At 35.7% G+C, this 18,328-nt stretch overlaps 1 protein-coding gene across 1 annotated transcript in view; it reads left to right on the top strand.

Annotated features, from left to right (window-relative positions):
- The window catches only part of TMEM131 (transmembrane protein 131), a 91,355-nt gene extending 73,339 nt beyond the window's left edge, over positions 1 to 18,016 (top strand). The window contains exons 28-41 of the mRNA XM_087726333.1: positions 151 to 337; positions 891 to 1,076; positions 1,432 to 1,590; positions 2,254 to 2,846; positions 6,969 to 7,144; positions 9,062 to 9,186; positions 10,325 to 10,446; positions 10,590 to 10,748; positions 12,354 to 12,513; positions 13,046 to 13,167; positions 13,249 to 13,345; positions 13,807 to 13,904; positions 15,218 to 15,381; positions 17,062 to 18,016. Of these exons, the coding sequence (XP_087582459.1) occupies positions 151 to 337; positions 891 to 1,076; positions 1,432 to 1,590; positions 2,254 to 2,846; positions 6,969 to 7,144; positions 9,062 to 9,186; positions 10,325 to 10,446; positions 10,590 to 10,748; positions 12,354 to 12,513; positions 13,046 to 13,167; positions 13,249 to 13,345; positions 13,807 to 13,904; positions 15,218 to 15,381; positions 17,062 to 17,352 (2,639 nt within the window). The 3' untranslated portion in view covers positions 17,353 to 18,016. The remainder of the gene's footprint in view (positions 1 to 150; positions 338 to 890; positions 1,077 to 1,431; positions 1,591 to 2,253; positions 2,847 to 6,968; positions 7,145 to 9,061; positions 9,187 to 10,324; positions 10,447 to 10,589; positions 10,749 to 12,353; positions 12,514 to 13,045; positions 13,168 to 13,248; positions 13,346 to 13,806; positions 13,905 to 15,217; positions 15,382 to 17,061) is intronic.
- The last annotated feature ends 312 nt before the right edge of the window (positions 18,017 to 18,328 follow it).

Below are 18,328 nucleotides of genomic sequence, written 5' to 3'. Positions count from 1 at the left end.
ATAGTATTACTTTTTTTTCTTTTTTAAAAAGACTAAAATAAGGGCCAATGATGGTTTTATTAAAAAGAAAGAAAACAGATATAGACTAATATCTTATTATTAAATAACTTATGGATTATAATATTAAACATTTTGTTCTCTTTGTTACAGAAACAAAGTTGAAGGAGCCAAATTTTACTCTGAAAAGAACATTCAAAGTGGAAAATACAGGGCAGCTTCAGCTTAACATAAAATCCATGGAAATCAGTGGATATTTATGTGAAGGATATGGATTTAAAATAGTTAATTGCCAAGAATTTGCACTAAGTGCCAATGCCTCTAAAGACATTGTCATATTGTAAGTGTCGTTGGGTATTCATGTATGATGCCTTACTCTGGGGTCTTTCTGGAAACTGTATGTGCATGACTGAACATAGCGATCTTGGACTGAATATGCCACCTGAGGCTAAGATAGAGGATAGCCTATACTTAAATAGCCTAAATATCCAAGACCCTTGTGGATTATAGAATGAAAGTTCATTAGGCATATGCTCATTATTCCTTTCCTTTATCTACAATTGGGGCAGGAACAAATTATAGTAGATGTTCTGTTAAGTTTCTTGTATTTTTCAATAGTTTTCTACACTCCCATATTATTTTACTTACATATATTTTACTATGAACACCCAAAATGTTTCATAATGAAAAATGCTTCACTTTTTCAATATTGTTGCATGGTTTTTTTAAACAAGAATCAAAGGAAGTTATTACATTGGTTATTGTTGGGCCATCAAAAATGACATTGACTTTTAGAATGGCTCTAACTTAATTGGAATTTGCAAAATTGTTTTTTGTTGTTGTTGTAAATGATACAACCTGGATAAGTAGACAGTATTTCTTTATGTCAACAGGTTTACACCAGATTTCACTACTTCCAGAGTCATTCGTGAACTGAAACTAACCACAGCAGGAGGCTCAGAATTTATATTTGTATTAAATGCATCTCTTCCCTATCACATGTTAGCAACTTGTGCAGAAGCTTTGCCAAGACCAAATTGGGAGTTGGCACTGTACATAGTAGTCTCAGGAATAATGAGGTATTAAGCATCTTATTTTACATATTTTGTTTACTGGTCTTCTCTACTTATTAAGAAAATAAGTCTTCATGCAGATAGTCCCCAACTTATGCTCACAAGTGACTGGAATGTTGCAATCAGTCGTAAATGGATTACTACTGAAATTCTTGCACTGCTTGCCATTTTTTTATTTTTTTATAAATTGAAGAGTAAAAATTAAAACAAATCCTGTCTGGTTGGTTGAATCAGTATTTAAGCTTATTTTGTATATTTTATCATTTAGTAAATCAAGGAATTTTATAATTAGTAAACGGACTGCCATTGTATCTTTTGATTTTAAGAATCTAAATAATAAAAGCACTTAATTCTCTTGCAGTGTGCTCTTCCTTTTGGTAATTGGAACAGCCTATTTAGAAGCTCAAGGAATTTGGGAACCATTTAGAAGGCGCCTTTCCTTTGAAGCTTCCAATCCTCCTTTTGATATGGGAAGGCCATTCGATCTCAGGAGAATACTTGGAATTTCATCTGATGGAAAGTATGGCTTTACTTAGAAATTGAATGCTTTCAAAGTGACAGTTTCATTAATGTATGTTGTCCTCAGAATGGATTTGTACTGGACTTGCAACATTTGAGCATATCTGTGTACATAAAGAATAATTATGGAATTAAAATTCACTGGGCAAATGTGTTGTTTATATTATCTTGCCTAATAAATACCAATTAATATTATTTTTCCAAAATTGGATTATCAGTTTTAAGGGGAAAATATTAAATATTATTTTAATCCTGGATGTACATCAAATTAGTAAATCCATGGTATACATCTTATATTTTGTAGCAATAGAAGTAGAAAATAAATCAAAATGCAAAAACAAATAATAATGAACAGCTTTATCCTTATCCTAATGTACAGATCCTTTGGTATGATTCTATCATGTTCTTCATATTTCAGAAAATATGTACATGAAGAAAGAATGGCAGTGGAATCTTAAAAGGGGGATTAGCAGTGATTATGGAATGGAAACATTTATATATTGAGCTTTTAGATCAAAATTAAGCATTAATTCCATATATTTTTATTCACTGTATTAAATTTAATACCTAGTCATTAAAGTCTCATGCATTTTAGTAAGTAGGTCGATCTCTATATTCTAAATATTTGCATTGTGAGATTTAAAGGCGGTTATTTTTATTTCAGCTTGAATCCCCTTGGATCAGAGTCAAATCACAGTTCTTCCAGAGGAATGTATGGACCAGGAAATTCCTCATCAAGATCCAGTGCAGGAAGTCATAAGCAATGTAACTCATCAGTGAATCTACACAGCAATAGAAATTCAATTGAAGTTGATAATATGAGATTTAAAAACAGTTCTAATATTGCGAACAGAACTTCTGTGCAGGCAGGTTCTGCACAGGCTATGAACAGAGCAGGTTCTGTCTGCTTGGATTCTAATGCTGCAACTCAGAATCATGCAGCAGGCAGGAAATCTAGAAGTACAAAACAAAATTTGCAATCAAACCAGCAGCATGCATCAGTTTTACTAGAGCAACATTTACCAGAGCTACCAGCGGTATCTCAGCAACAAGAACAGCAGAATGAAAATTCCTCACCACAAATGCAGCAGCCTGCACCTTCACATTCAGAATGTGCTAATAATACAAGGCATAGTTCAGAAGACTCTGATATTGCCACTCTCATGGAAACCATGGATAAAGACTTTGATCACCCAGAATCACCTTCTCCAGAGGTATTTACAGAACAACCACCCTCTCCAGTAGCAAAAAATAAAGGTAATAAATTCCTGATTAACTGTGCTTTTAAGTAGTATAAAGGAAGTATATAAAGTTAAAATGGGTTGTTGAAAGAAAATATTTCTAAACAAGACAAACCTGTAGCATACATTTCTTCTTTATGAGCAAGCCATTGTAAGGTTTTACTGATCTGAATTAGCAACCCCTAATATACAGGTAATTCTTGACTTACGACCACAATTGAACCCAAAATGTTATGTTGTTAAGCAAGACATTAAGTGAGTTTTGCCCCATTTTACGACCTTTCCTGCCATACTTAAGTGAATCACTGCAGTTGTGAAGTTAGTAAAACGGTTAAGTGAATCAGACTTCCCCATTGACTTTGCTTCTCAGAAGGTCACAAAAGGTGATCACATGACCCCAGACCATCATATATATGAACCGGTTGCCAGTCATCTGAATTTTGATCACATGACCATGGGGATGCTGCAACGGTGAAAAATGACCATGTCACTTTTTCAGTGCCATTGTAATTTCAAATGGTTGAAAATTGAGAACTACCTATATCTCAGCTTAACAAGAGATTTGGTGATTTGGAGAAATATTGCTAGATAATGGAGATGACAGAAGTGGCAATAACTTACAATGATAGTGATACGTTTCCAAGCTTTAAAAAATGTGAACATACACAAATGCTTTCTCCATGATTTTTGGATACACTACAGATCAAAGGTCCACACTGTACAAGGTTTTGAAACTACAGTATTACCGTATTATCCATCAAAATACATTACCCGTAGATCTTTTTTTTTGTCTCAAAAGCTAGGGGGCATTTTTCCCCAGCCTGAGAAATCTAGTAGAATGGGTTTTCCATTATAATATTTTTTATTTGCATTTCCAGGGGAGGATGTAGGTATTCTAAAGAGAAAACAGCACACAAGATTATTTTTCTAAATCAGTCCATTTTCTCCTTTATATTTCTAACATTGGAAGATAAATGCTTCTGAACCTGGTCTTTATATCTTGATAGCTCTATAAACTGCATGCCATTAAAACTTATGCTGCCCTGACTTAACCCTGTCCTGCACTGCTCCACCCTGCATGTTTGCCATTAAAGGTTTGGAATGTAATAAAGGAAACAAGTCATTCCAATTGGTCTGCTATTTAGCAGTTGCCTGAAAAGTTGTGGTCTTCTTCAGAGCAGTGTATTTATCTTAAACTTGAGTTTTATCTTCAATTAAATGCATTCCCCTTCTTAGCTTAAGGGTTCTGAACAAAACTTAACTGGCAAACTCTTGTGGCTAGCACAATGTTGATGTTCTAATTGGGTCTTCTTGGGACCTCTCTTCTGGAAATCTGCTTTAGGGACATTGATCCCTCCACCCAAAAATGGGCCCAGAGGTCTACAATTTATCCTTATCATTTTTTTCAGGTCCTAAAACTTTTAAAAACTGACTTGATCTACCAGCTGCCTTTGTGCCATTTTTCTTTCTAGCTACAATTCTCCTTAGCCCAGTGATGACTAACCTTTTTGTTGTTCCATGCCAAAGGCCCGAACCCATAATGCAATATGCGTGTGACACACACATACACATGCTCCACCCCCTGCACATGCTACCATGACTCTTCCCACGCATGCACGTGAAACCCCCCACACCTCATTTTGGATCTAGCAGGCCTCCCTGCAGCCTAAAAACAGGCCACCGGTGTGAAGTGTGGGGGTATTTACTGATTTATGGCTCCATTCTTCAAAAATCTTTTTAATATTTTCATTGTCATAATGTTTTGCATCATTTTGTAGGCCCCCGTTAATTAACCTAGTTTTGTAGGCTTGTGGAGTTATTGCCTAGAATCTTTAGTTCACCCTAGTATCCAGTTTTTAAAATTATAAAATTACTTCTCTTTCTTGTCTTGTAAAAACAAAAACGGATCTATTTTCCCCAAGAAATTGTTTGTTCTTTAGAATTAATTCCAAAATATTTTTATAAAGGTTAATGTTTCAAATTTATCTGGACCCTTGCCCATTTAGAACTTTCTAAGATCAAAATTCTGTTTAGCTTTTTATTGTTCATTTCAAATTCTTTCTTTTTTTTAGCAGATTATTAAAACATTCTTTTATACTGGGTTGTACAGTGGGTAGATTCACCTGGTGTTCATTCTAAAATTCTCTACTAGCTGAAAAGTAATTAATAAGCAATTTCCAAAAATGATTAGAAAGTGAAGTTAGCAAACTTAATATCCTTTAAAAGGCTGCAATTGTGAACACGATGGCTGGTCCCTTCATCTCCAAGAAGTCAGATTCACGGGAGACCGCTGTCTTGCAGTCTTCTCAGAAGGAGTATCCTTCTAGAGCACATGTAGGCAACCTTTAATCCTCTCCTTATTGAAAGAGCTTCCAAGGGACCAGTGTACTTACCAGTTCTTTTTTCCCCATAGTCAGCAGCTCCACTTTCATAGACACATCTTCAGTTCACCATTCATCCCCTGAAAGCCTTCTTTCTTTGGTATTGTTACTTGGACTGATTTCTTGCAAATCTGTGTCATTATCCAGGCTTCCTGAAATAGCTTGATTAGACCCTTTACTGATTATTCCATGGTTGCTTACCATATTTTGATAGATCAGATCTATCAGATCAAAGAACTTTCCATCGGTTCTTCTCAACTCCTAACTTAGAAGCAGGCAAATGCTGATAAAGCAAAATTGTTGTTTTTTTTTTAAAAAAATGCAGTTAACTGCACAAAGCTGCTTAGTAGGCAGCATGTTATATAGACTTGACTTTAAAAGTATTATCTAAAGAGTATCACAGAAATAATGAACAATTGTTATCTTATTCACAAAACAATGATAAAGTCCTTCATAAATAGAAAATCAACAGCAATTGGATTTGAGCAAATTTAGGCCACTATAAACAGCAAGTCTCTTTCTAACCTCCAATCTACAAAAAGGCAAGATAAAACTATTTCATTTTCTGCATAAAAGCTTCCACCGCAATAATTTAATTTTCCAACCACCATGGAAATAAGGTTCCCATTACAATCATTCTTTTGGCAGCAAAGTGCTGAGTCTCATTCTTTATCATACACATATGTGTAATTGTAAAGATGTAAAAAAATGAGAGACCAATGCTTCACATGCAGGCTTCATACTGGAACTTGATTATGTATCAGCAGAGACCCAAAAAGGAATTACTGATTGAAACATAGGCAAAACTTTATCCCAGGTAATTCTTGTCAACAAGTTTGACTCATTGTGCGGGAGGGGGGGAGATATAGCCTCATACTTGACCTATTATGGACTCTCAGTATTCCCCCCCCCCAATTGATAATACTAGGGTCTCAGGACCTTATAAAATTTCAAGAAATATATCCTGGATTGAGACAAATAAAGATGTACAGGAATAGAGTAGAATTTCTTACCTGTATAACAGCCTGTGGAATAGGTCTTTTTTATTTACATTTATACAGAATTCTTTCTATCCCTCACAAAAGAGGTTGTTTTCTTAGGCTTAATGCTTTGAGTTTTGGAAGGGAGGTATAGCAACCTTCACTTCCAGAACCAAATCTGTTCCTGCAGGAAGGGCATCACTGAACAATTATCATATCTATGGTCATGGTCAGAAATATTTGTGACTGCTTCTGACCACAACCAAATCGGGGTCTGACCAAAAAAATTCAATTTTTTTTCCACAGCTGATTTTCTCTTCTGCACCCCTTTTTTTTTGGTAACACCATATTTCCAAAATTAGGTTCGGGCCACGACCAAATCGGGTTGCGACCAAAGTTATGGAACGAATTATGGTCATGACCAGAGGTTCTATTTTCTGCTAAATTATCTACTGTATCATGTATGGCATTCTGAATTAATATTATCATTTTTTAAACCACTTCAACCACCAAACTAAATTACTATGGAAGAGAACATATTTTTTTCTATTAGTTATAATTCCTTAGAAATGTAGAAAAATATAGCAAAATACTGCTTTGTCATGACCACTATAAGAACAATCCAAAGCAGAAATTAGTTTATATCAGAATGTGTCATCTAGCTATGATTTTCTCTTTTACTATTTTAGTTTGATATCTGTTTGTTTAATGTTTTATAAATAATGTTGATTTATGACATTTAATCTTGAAACAATGTAACTACCTTTATCATCCTAGGGAAAGGAAAACAATTCCAGCGAAAATCGAAACCCCCAAAGAAACGTGAAGAAAAGGAACACAGGGGAAAGGGTAGGCAACAAGAGGATGAATTAAGAGATGCTCTAGCTGATGATGACAGTTCTTCAACCACAACAGAAACTTCAAACCCAGATACAGAAGCCGTTCTGAAAGAGGTACATAATTTTAATAGGAATAGCTTGGATAGCATTTTAAAAACTAGAATCTTGTATATTCAATGCCTTCAGTAGATTTTTTAAAAATTATCAACATCACTGCAGTTTTAAAGTTTTATATTAATTTATTTAAGAAATAAATAAGCAGATGACATTATTTGATATGGTGGTTCTCTTCCATACATTGTTGCTGTATTTTATAGTGTTAAAATATGAGGTAATCTGAACCTTTAGCAAAATTCCTTCCTGTGCCCTAATTCACAATTAATTCACAAAACCATCAGTTTGGAAGGAAAAATAAATTTACCTCTGCCAGAGTGGGATTAGGGCTAATTGACAATGCAGGCAATAATAAGTATCCAGAGTTTTAGAGAGATACAAAATGTTCTTTGGACAAACCATCCATAGCTATAAGGCATAGCATTATAGAAAAGTGATTATTTACTTTAAAATCTGTCTTTAAAGTTTAAAATAGCTTTTAGGAAGAGGTTTCAAATTTCTAAATGCTAATTTTAGAATGAAAACCTAGATTATATGATTAAAAGGCTATTTCTGGAGGGTGGAATTATATTAATCCAACTTCTTAGATAAGAAGAGAATGAAGTCATGTAAGATGAATCTATAATGTTTAATAAGTATGTGGTCATTTTTGTGAGACAGTTTGAAGAAGAAAATTGATGTATAATAAAATTATTCTCTCCTTTAAAAAAATATGACATCCAATTAAATTTTCATTTTGTTTTTGGTTTAGAAACATATAACCATAAAAAATTGGTGGTAGAAAAAGAGCCGCCGTGTTTTCCTGAAAATAAGTCCTTCCCCCCCAAAAATAAGCCCTAACCTGTTTTTAAGCATGTGTCTAATATAAGTCCTACCTGAAAAATAAGCTCCAGTGAAGGGTGTGCATGGCCAGCACAGGAGGCAGCAAGTGCGCAGGCTGACAGTGTCCAACAGCAGCCACAGCACGAGTTGATTTCCTGTCCAAGCATCAGGCAGAGGGAGGCATGCGATCTGGATGCGCTGTGGAAATGCTAAGAGTTGACGGCCGGAGCTGGCAGCCAGCCACAGGAGGTTTGTCTTTGCGTCTCTCAACTTGCCTGCAGCCTGCACAGTGCATTGTGATCACCTGCCTTCTGCCCCGCACTTCTGCCTCCCTCTGCTACCAGTGCCACCGTGTGAAGACGAGCCTCCTGCTCTGGCCCACCGACTCTTGGCTTTCCTGCAGCCCACACAGTGTGTCCGGATCACCTGCCTTCTCCAGCACGTCTGCCTGCCTGCTTCTTGGACAGAGAATCAACTCATCTTTGGGCTGCACAGCCCCAGAGTGCACTACCAAGGGTCTAGCTGTCTGCAGTTGCTGCTGGATACCATCAATCCCTGCATGCTTGCAGCCTCTTGTGCACATGCCAGGGTGTGGGGCACCTAGCCAGGCTGATCACCCTGAAATCATGTTTCCCTGAAAATAAGCCCTAGTGCTTATTTTGGAGCCCAAAAAATATAAGACCGGGTTTTATTTTGGGGAAAACATGGTAGTAATCCATCAAGTCTGCCCTTTGAGTTTGTTTTTTATTTCCTTTTTAATTAATTTATTATTTTAAAATATTTTTATATTTTCTTAATTTTTCTTTTTTTAATTTTTGCAGATGATAGACATTTGTTTATCGCAAGCATGTTTAAACTCAGTTACTAATGATTGACCCACTACCTCCACTGGAAGTTGGTTCCAATCTTCCACTACCGTTTTTGTGAAATAGTACTTTCTAACATTTCTTTTGAACTTTCTATCAGTCTGAGGTTATGCCCTCACCCCTCCCCGGGTTCTTGATTTTTGCCCAGTATTGAAAATACTGCTTTCTAGAACATTATTCACAACCTGAATATATTTAAAGGTTTCAATCATGCCGTTTCTACTTTCAGGAGCCAGAAAAACAAAAGGGAAAACAGTTAATACCAGAGAAACAAGAAAATGAAATACATGTAAAACAGAAAAGCAAAAAATTATCAATGAGCAAGAAAGATGCTCCAACAGATTTAAAGCCAAGGTAACTACATACAATCATAGTATAATCCAAATAGTTTACATTCTCTACTAAGCATGTGGAAAATGATGCGGCCTTTGGTCTCAGTTGTTACATGATTTACAGAAATGAATCAGTGACTTGATGTGATGTCTTCTATGCTAAGGAGGCTCTGGAAAATGTGAAACATGTTTCTAATATAAACTGAGAAAAGGAGAATTATAATTAATGGAGTATTTTGCCCAGCATAAGTTTTTCTGCAAATAAAATGTAACCAGACATTTTTCTGCTGTTACAATTAAATCTACCGTGTTTCTCAGAAAATAAGACCAAGTCTTATTTTCTTTTAGACTTGAAAATAAGCACTTGGGCTTATTTTCAAGGCGGTCTTACTTTTTTTGAGGTGCAGCAGGCCAGAGCTGGATGCACCGTGGTCTCCTTTCTGAATCTTCAGCGTTCAGAATGGAGGCTTTTTGGCGAACGGGAGGAAAATGGGGAGGAGGATTTTCCTGCCTGCCATCAGTCTGTGTTGAGCTTGAGGAATGGAGGACAGGCAGCAAAATCCCCCCCTCCCCTTATTTTCCTCCCATTCACCAAAAAGCCTCCATTTTGAAAACTGAAGGTTCGGAATGGAGACTTTTTGGCAACTAGGAAGAAATTGGGGGGGGGGGGATTTTCCTGCCTGCCATCCTTCCCTCAGTCTGTGCTGAGCTTGAGTAATGGATAACAGGCAGGAAAATTCCTTTCCCATCCCCTCCCCTTTTCCTCTCTTTGCCAAAAAGCCTCCCAAGGGCTTCCCAAAAAGAAGGAAAAAGCAAAGCAACTGCTCGCGTTGCTACTGGCTTCGGGGAAGTGGCCCAACAAGCAGAAGCACTGCACCCAGAAAGAGAAGGGCAGAAGTAGTATTTGCACTGCCCCAAGGGACCAGCGGGCTGCAGCCAGACAGTTGCTCCCCCGTGCCGACACTCATGCTGGCCACGCCCATCCCCCTTGGCTTATTTTCAGGGTAGGGATATTAGGACCAAAAAATTAGGGTTGGGCTTATTATTGATGAAGATTAGAGAAGCTGATAATCTGTTCTGCATTTTAGGAATGTAAGATTTTTTTTTACCAGTCAGTCTACTACAAAGACTTTTTTTTTGTGCTTGTAATTTTGCTTTAGTTCCTTTGAGGCATCGTGTTCATCACTTGAAAGTAAACAGCACAAAAACTTTTCATCAAAGCTATCTGCTCCGCATACATGCACAAATGGACTCAAATCAAGAAACTTCCAGAAAATGAAAGGTATGACTAGTAAAATAAGGATTTTTAAAATAATTTGAAACAGACTTCAGTTCTCTTTTATTCTTTATTGATCTTACATATGAAGCTAAAGAAGTATTCTATCTTAGTAATTATAGCTTTTTTTAATTATTATTTCTCTGTAGGTACAAGTCTGAAAATGATGGATAGCAGGCCATCATCATTAGCAAAGTTTTTCTCTAGTGGTTCTGGTCAAGAATTAGGCAATACCAGCAGTTCAGAAGGAGAAAAAGATTCACCACCACCAGAGTGGGATTCAGTACCAATTCACAAAGAAGGCAGCTGTAAGTATCCGCCAAGTCATAGATATGCAAACATTTTGTACCAGAACAGCTTGTTTTAACTGGCCTATATCCAAATTGAAACATATGTGCTATATTACATTTTACCTGCATAAAAAGGGCTGTTTTGTTTCTGGTATAAATGAAAATAGGGTGCTTCTCAATGGTTTGGATAGATTAAAAATTAGACCAAAAATAATTCTGTGGGTTTCTTTTAATATCCTGCAGGGGGGGCATCAGTGGTGATAGTTGAGGAGAGGGAAGGTTCTGGGAAGTTCAGAGGTTGGCTGGGTGAGCACACAGGCCATCTAGAAGAGGAGGAAGTATCTCCCCAGCCTTAACCTCCCTTGTAAAATCACTAAAGCATCCCTCTTGATTTTGTTTCATTCAAAGCACAGAACAGCCAAGTGTTTCAGGTTTTATTTCTGTGAGACAATCTATAAAAATTCAGCAAAATTTTCCAAAACACTGCATTTTGTGTCAGGTTTGGGGGAAAAAACAATGTTTTCCATTTCATAACACCTTTACCATGTGTCAGTTCAACTTTATGATGACAGGCCTAATTTTTTTTTTCAAATAAATTTGAATTTTTTTTTTCAAAACAATAAAGAGAAAGGGATGTGAAACCTATCTATTCTGAAGGTTGTCTACATACTGCTAAAATTGTCATTGTGCTTATCTGTTTGTATTCTCAAGTTAAACTCTGCATTATACTGGTATAGTTTTTTTAATCAAGGTGCCCAAAACCCACTAATTTAAAGAATGTATAAAAATCTGGAACTCATTACTTCAGTGTATTGAAATTTCCACAATACTTAGTCTAATTTTATTTGTAAGGTTGTGACCATTGTAGTATCTCCATGGTCAATGATTGTGATTTCCAATGCTTCCTGCAAGCTTCCTGCAAGGAAAGCCAATGGAGAAAGTGGCAGGAAGTTGGAAGTTGTTCCTACTCCCACTGCTTTTCTCTGAAACCATCATCCAAGGAGTCACAGGGTTCTCCAACACAAAAGTTACACTTACACAAGAAATACTATTTTTCAAACCTTCCTCTTTAGTAAATTCTTCTGCAGTGAGAGCTTGACAGAATTTCTGAAACTCATATATATCAGACTTTCGTTCTTTTTTTAGTGGAAGAATTTCTTTTGTACAGTTCAAGACCAACACTCATTTCAGTTTTTCACTGAATAGGGAAAATTGCTAAAATGTCCAAACTTTTAAAATACCACAGCACAATGACTTAGCACTTGATATCTCAATATTCAGGTATTTTTCTTTAAAATGAACGTAAAAGGGTGTTCACACAGTCCTTTAGTAAGATACATTGGAACTAAGTTACATTGAAAGAGTTATTTTAAACTACCACCACCACCGCGAACTGTCCTGGGAAAAACTATTATAAAAATAGAGGAGAGGTGGGTGAGAGTTTGAAACTGTTTTTGCAAATTAGATGTACTGGGCTTCACCACCCTCCCTAGTTTGCCTTGAATAGCATGCAACCTTAAGTAGCATATGGTATCTGACTTGAACATTCAGTTTGGTGCTCTACTAAATGTTTTTTAGGAAAATGAATATGAGGGACTTTTAACAATTGTGTTCTCATTCCAGCTTCTGACAACCTTTATAAGTTGTCTCTGCAAACAATTAGTGCAGATGCTTTTCTGAAACAAAGACAGACCTCACCAACATCTGCTTCTCCATCTCCACCACCTGCGTCATTGGCCTATGCCACACGGAATAGTTATAGCAGCATTGTGAACAACTGCAAGTATGTTCAGATAAAAACTAAACACAAGAGTTTAGTACCCTTATTGTATCAAATACATTTTAATATATGCCTTTTCTTTGTGGCTGAAAGTTCTGAAAACTTGTCTTCTCTTCCAAATGTATGAAGCAATTTATTCAGAGATTCTCGTAAGATAACTGTTTCTATAGAACATTGAGATATATTTACATTGTTAGCAATCAAATCAGATTTCTAAATAATTTGACAAGAGTTAGTAACAGTTAATTAAAAACAAATATGAAAGGAATGGATTTGGATGAGAATACCATATACTAGGAGTGCCAAAACTGCCTTTGTGTATGATATTGCACCTTACACCCATGTCACTTAGCAACAGAGTTCCCAGTCCCAATTCCTGTCAATAAACAAGGACTTCCTGTACTTGTAATAGTTAGCTTTTATAAATCATATTAACACTTCACATTGTTTTGCTCTCTGCTCTGGATATAAATTGTCACCACAAATCCAATATTAGTACATTGTAAGGAATAATATGTTTTTTCACCTTTTGTAGAGACTCGAAAAGCAAACTGCTTAGTGGTGCCAAGCATAAGGTGACAAAGGCAGCTTCTCTTCCTGGCAGGAATGGAAACCCTACTTTTGCTGCTGTAGCTGCTGGTTATGATAAAAGCCCAGGTAACACAGAAACTTGGAAAAGCAATTTTTGTGGTAGCCTGCAATTCCAATATCATCTTATTTGCTAATTAAAACTTCCAGGTGGCAGTGGCCTAACAAAGTCTTCACCAATCAAAGCTGAGCCTTCTGGCTGTATGAGCATTTCACACACAGCTGTGGACAGCGATGGCTCTGACAGGTAATCTTTTTGAAACAGAAAAAAACTCTAAACCTATTAGGATATGATTTAGAAGTTTACATCTCTGTTTTTCTATGTTTAAAACTTGTCTTATTTAAATTTTCTGAACTTGAAGGACAAGACAATTAGCATAGTATTGCATGTCTACAGGTTTTTATTAGAACAGTGCAGTGGCTCAAAAATCCAACATAGTATTGAATGATAATGCCTTTCTGATATTTATGGGTAAACCAAAAGTGACTTAATTCTGCTATGTAATGATTTTGTAAATTATCTATTTTTTAAAGTGCAGTTCTCATGACATATATCAATAACTCAGAGCAAGATTTTTTCTACTAGTATTTTCACTAAATATGATTTTGATATGCTGAAATTGATAGTCCATATAATGTTTAATTGTATTTTGGGTTTATTGTATAGAAATGATTGTTCCTAACAAAAATGTCCCTCTTTTCTCTTAGTTCTGGTTTGTGGAGTCCTCTTAGCAATCCTAGCAGCCCAGATTTTACTCCTTTGAACTCTTTCTCAGCATTTGGAAACTCTTTTAATTTAACTGGAGGTAAGTTGGGTGAGTAGAACATAACTCAGAAAATAGGTCAGTAAGCTAGAAACCAGGAGACAGTGAGTTCTAGTGCTGCATGAAACCCAGCTGAGTCACTCTCTCAGCCCAACTCACCTAACAGAGGAGGAGTTGTGGGAAAAATAGGAGTAGGAAGGTGTATTAGGTTTGTTTTCTGCCTTGAATTATTTGTAAAAATAATAAAGGTGGAATAAAAACATCCAAAACGTATTAATATACTTATGCACTGCTTCAGACAGTAGTTAATGATTCTGACTAATATTACAAATATTAAATATTGATGTTTTCAAGTTTTGCATTTATATTCTAATGGAAGTATTAAGATTTTCCACTTATATTGTAGGGGGAGGGAGGTGGCTATTTCTGCTGGAAGGATAGAACAGAATATGCAGGTGTTTGCCTTTGTGTGTTCCTGTGTATGAGACAAACGTTAGTTAGGAAATAAGTTTATTTAATAATGATACATAGGTAGTCCTTTTACGACCAAAATTAGGAGTGGCAACTCAGTTGTTAAAAAAACAGTTGCTAAGAGAAGCCAGGACTGTCCTTATTGTCTCATTTCAGCTTTCCTTTGTTTTACAGACCTGTGAAGGTCATAATGCAAGTATTGATCACAAAGTTACTTTTTCATCCCTTTCATAAGTATGAACAGTCACTAAATGAGGCAGTCACTAAGCAAGGAGTACTTGTATACATTTTATAACCAATCTATCTCTTAATAGTACCTTTTATTAGCCTGGCCCTTTCCTTATTATTAGCATGGTTTCTGAGGTGTATACGTACACACATGTGAGACCTGTACACATTTTATAGAGAAATTCTAGGATTATCTTTATTTAGACTTGGCATAGATTGGTAAGGTAAAAAGATAAGCATTCATAATATTTTTGTCTTAAGTTTATAAATAGTTTCGCATTTGTTTTTTGGTTTGGGGGGAATCATTTTAAATCCAGGATAATCTCCCTCTCTGCTAAGGTATTTAGCAAAATTAAAGTAATTAAGACATTTAAAAAAAAAACAATAAGTAAAGTATAAGTGGCAGCAAAAGACTGACATAAAACAATATAAAAAACAAAATTCTGGATGTTTATATTGAATTGCTCTATGGCTGCAAATAAATTATAGCAAAGTCTTCTCAAACAGTATTTGCAATACACTTGCAGCTAATATCTGATGAGATTTAACCTTGATGCTTCTATTTCAGGATGCCAATGTTTTGTTAATTTATTCAAAAGCAAGGCCTTGTATTTAAAATAGAAGTTATCTGCCTTACTTTTCTTGCCATCTCTTAGAGGTTTTCAGCAAACTTGGAGTGTCACAGTCTGTTTATGGTCAGGATGCTCAGCGAAACTGGAATGAGTTTAGCAATGTTCCCTCATCCATCTGGGATTCTCCAGCTACAGATTTTGTACCTTCCTGGCCCACAAGTTCGGGATCCCCAACTCACACAACTTCAGTAAGTATATGTTTCTCACACTACTGTCTTTAAGTGTCTTAAGATGATTTCTTCAATAACTTGGACTGCTGGGGACAAATTTATTTGACAATTCTGGGACATGGACTTAATTGTTCTATTTTCAATAATACTAAATTTTGACTGTAGAGTAATACCCAATATGTTCTTAGATAATAAAGGAATAACGTAACTGGACAATGGAAATCTGGGTCTAAGATTAATCCACCTAGATGGGTGCAATATGCACACATCTCCTGTTAATCTTTCAATTACAAGCCATGTCTTTCAAGTGCTATAAAGTGAAAATTGAATGTTCAAAATTAGATTCTTCAAAACTTCATTCAGTATATCAACAAATAAGACCTACTTATAATATTATGCATCCATATAGACTATCTTTCTTACCTTGCAACTCTGCTTCACAACACTTGGATAGTGGAATTGTTTTTCAAGAGAAACCTCAGATTTCTGCTGTTCTTTATATAAAATACTGGGCAAAGTAAAATTGGATTATTTCATTTATGTTTGCATTTATCTTGCATTTTTATATCCTGCCCAATTTGAACACTTGGATGGATTATAAAGGAGTAAAAAATAAAAAGACAACAATAAACCTTGTTCACCCAAGACAAATACTGCTTGCTGATATCCATCTTTCATTTTAGTAAAAAATGTAGTCTAGGTTTTCTTAGGTTACAGAGATTTATTTTCCACTCCACTGAAAAAGGGAAAAAACTGGATAAAATACAGATTCAGTGGAGTTTGCTCAAGAATTCACCTACATATTTGAGAGCTTGAATCTGCTTATATGTAGATTATTGAATGTAGATGTAGATATAAGTGATTCTAGTGGGCTTTACAGGTCATGTTTATTCAGACTCAGATGACAGTTTTGAAATTAAATAGCATGGGAAATCCTTGATACACTTCCAGAGAGGCAAGAGTCATTATGAGCAACAGGGGATTGGTGTGAAACCTGACCTAGTCTGAAGTGCTATGTAATTAGGTTTATTGAGCAGGATTAATTATTGTTGGCTACTGCCAACCCACATTGACCTATATCAATGGGAAATATCTTGATTATCAGTCTAGTGATACAGAAGTATTCCAGGGTATGAATCTGATCTGTGATGTCAGTTCTATGTCTTCTATGGAAAGTTGCATAACCAATAGCATATTTGAACTAAAAAGTATCTAGGTATACCTAGGTTTTTTTTTAATAAAAAAAGCCACCTTCATTTCTATTGTATACTGTAATATTTCTTATGGGAACTAGAGAAGAAATGCAAAAGCTATTAGCAAAACATGAATTAAGCTGTCAGGCATTCAGTAATGATGTCTGTCCTTTGAGACAGGCCAGGTCAGGAAATAGACTCCAGAAGAAATGCTGGAACTCCACTTTACTAATAGACAATAATAACTGGATTTTGAATGCCTGGCACCATTTTCCTTTCCAACTCTCAGACATAATTTGTGTTTTTCTAATAGCTTTTACATTTTTTCTCCAAGTCAATTCTGTGGTTCAAATTATTGAATAAACAGATAAGTCCTGCATCTTAACATTCAATATATTGACATCTTTAATCAACATCTGAAAAAAATAAGACATTTTAACCTGGTAGTTATGATGATGTATATGATAAATATATTGTGTGTGTGTTTTTTTTTTAAATAATGCAGTCTATCCTTGGCAACCCAAGTGGCCTGTGGTCTACGACTACCACTCCATTCAGCAGTTCCATTTGGTCAAGCAATTTGAACAATTCCCTTCCTTTCAACACTCCAGCTCACCATTTGCCAGGGATCGACCTTGGGAGTGAAAACACCCCACCCTCCCCTGTTTCTGCACCCACAGTAAACAATTCGGAAGAGTTGGGACAACCGTATAATCCTTGGCTAATTTGGAGTCCTGCAATTGGGAGAAGAAGCTCGGATCCTTGGCCTAATGTGCATTACCCATCTGAAAATTGAAATTAAGAAAAATAAAGTGACTGTAATTATTCAGATGCGATCATGGTAAATTCTATAACATGCCTGAAACATAATTCACAAGCCATTTGTTCCTATTCTTTCTCTTTGTTCCTCCCAACAAAAACCATTAAAGTCTAATCATACATTCATCACTTGCTCCTCTTAAAGTCTGTCTCGCAATTATGGTAGTGTGAAATTGCTGATCTGATTGGCGAATCTTTATGTGCAGTCATCAACTGCACTAGGACTGTTGTTCTGGCTTTTTACCATCTACTATTTAAATTTTTAAACATTTGCTAAGTTTTAAAAAAAATACAGTGATTTTCATCTACCAAGCTAGATTTAATTTTTTCCAGTATTATGCCCCAAACCTAATTTTAAGGAGCATCTCGTGCTAAAAATGCAAAGTATTTTTTTAAAAAACAAAGCTTTGTTAAAAGACTCTATGAATGTAAAAACATTAGGAGAAAAAATGGCTGAATCTAAGAGCATTCTGTTCAAACTATACATTTTATGTGTCTGTTTGTACATTTGTAAACCTGAATGCATTTTAAGTTGAACTGAAATGTGCATAGCCAATACTTGTGGATGACACAAGATTCCTTGTGCTTTTTTACCAATACAACTTTGAGTTGTACTTGAAAAATAAATAATGCTTTTTTCATGTTTGTGTTATGTCTTCCTTATGTACCTTTTGAAGTATGTTTAAATTTCAAGCATTTGGCACAGTTTTGGTTAAAATGTATGTAATAAATCATAGTTTAATCATCAAACAAGCTTTCCTTTAATCTAGAAGATTTTTTGTAGGACATCTTAAATAGGTTTGCTGCCTGAGCTGCTCTACCATAGTGAACTCTGATCATTCTAAAAGTTCACAGTGGAGGAAAACATTGTATAAAAATAACTGTGCCATGTAAACATTTTTTTTAAATGGCAGCTACAAGTGAGCTGGCTGGCAGTTTTGTGACAGCTGCTG

The sequence above is a fragment of the Thamnophis sirtalis genome, unplaced genomic scaffold (genome assembly GCF_051295495.1).
Source record: "Thamnophis sirtalis isolate CommonGarterSnake01/CBP01778 unplaced genomic scaffold, rThaSir2_p1.2 scaffold_12, whole genome shotgun sequence".
Taxonomy (NCBI): Eukaryota; Metazoa; Chordata; class Lepidosauria; order Squamata; family Natricidae; genus Thamnophis; species Thamnophis sirtalis.
Note: the sequence above shows the minus strand (reverse complement) of the source record. Positions and strands in the feature narration are given on the sequence as shown.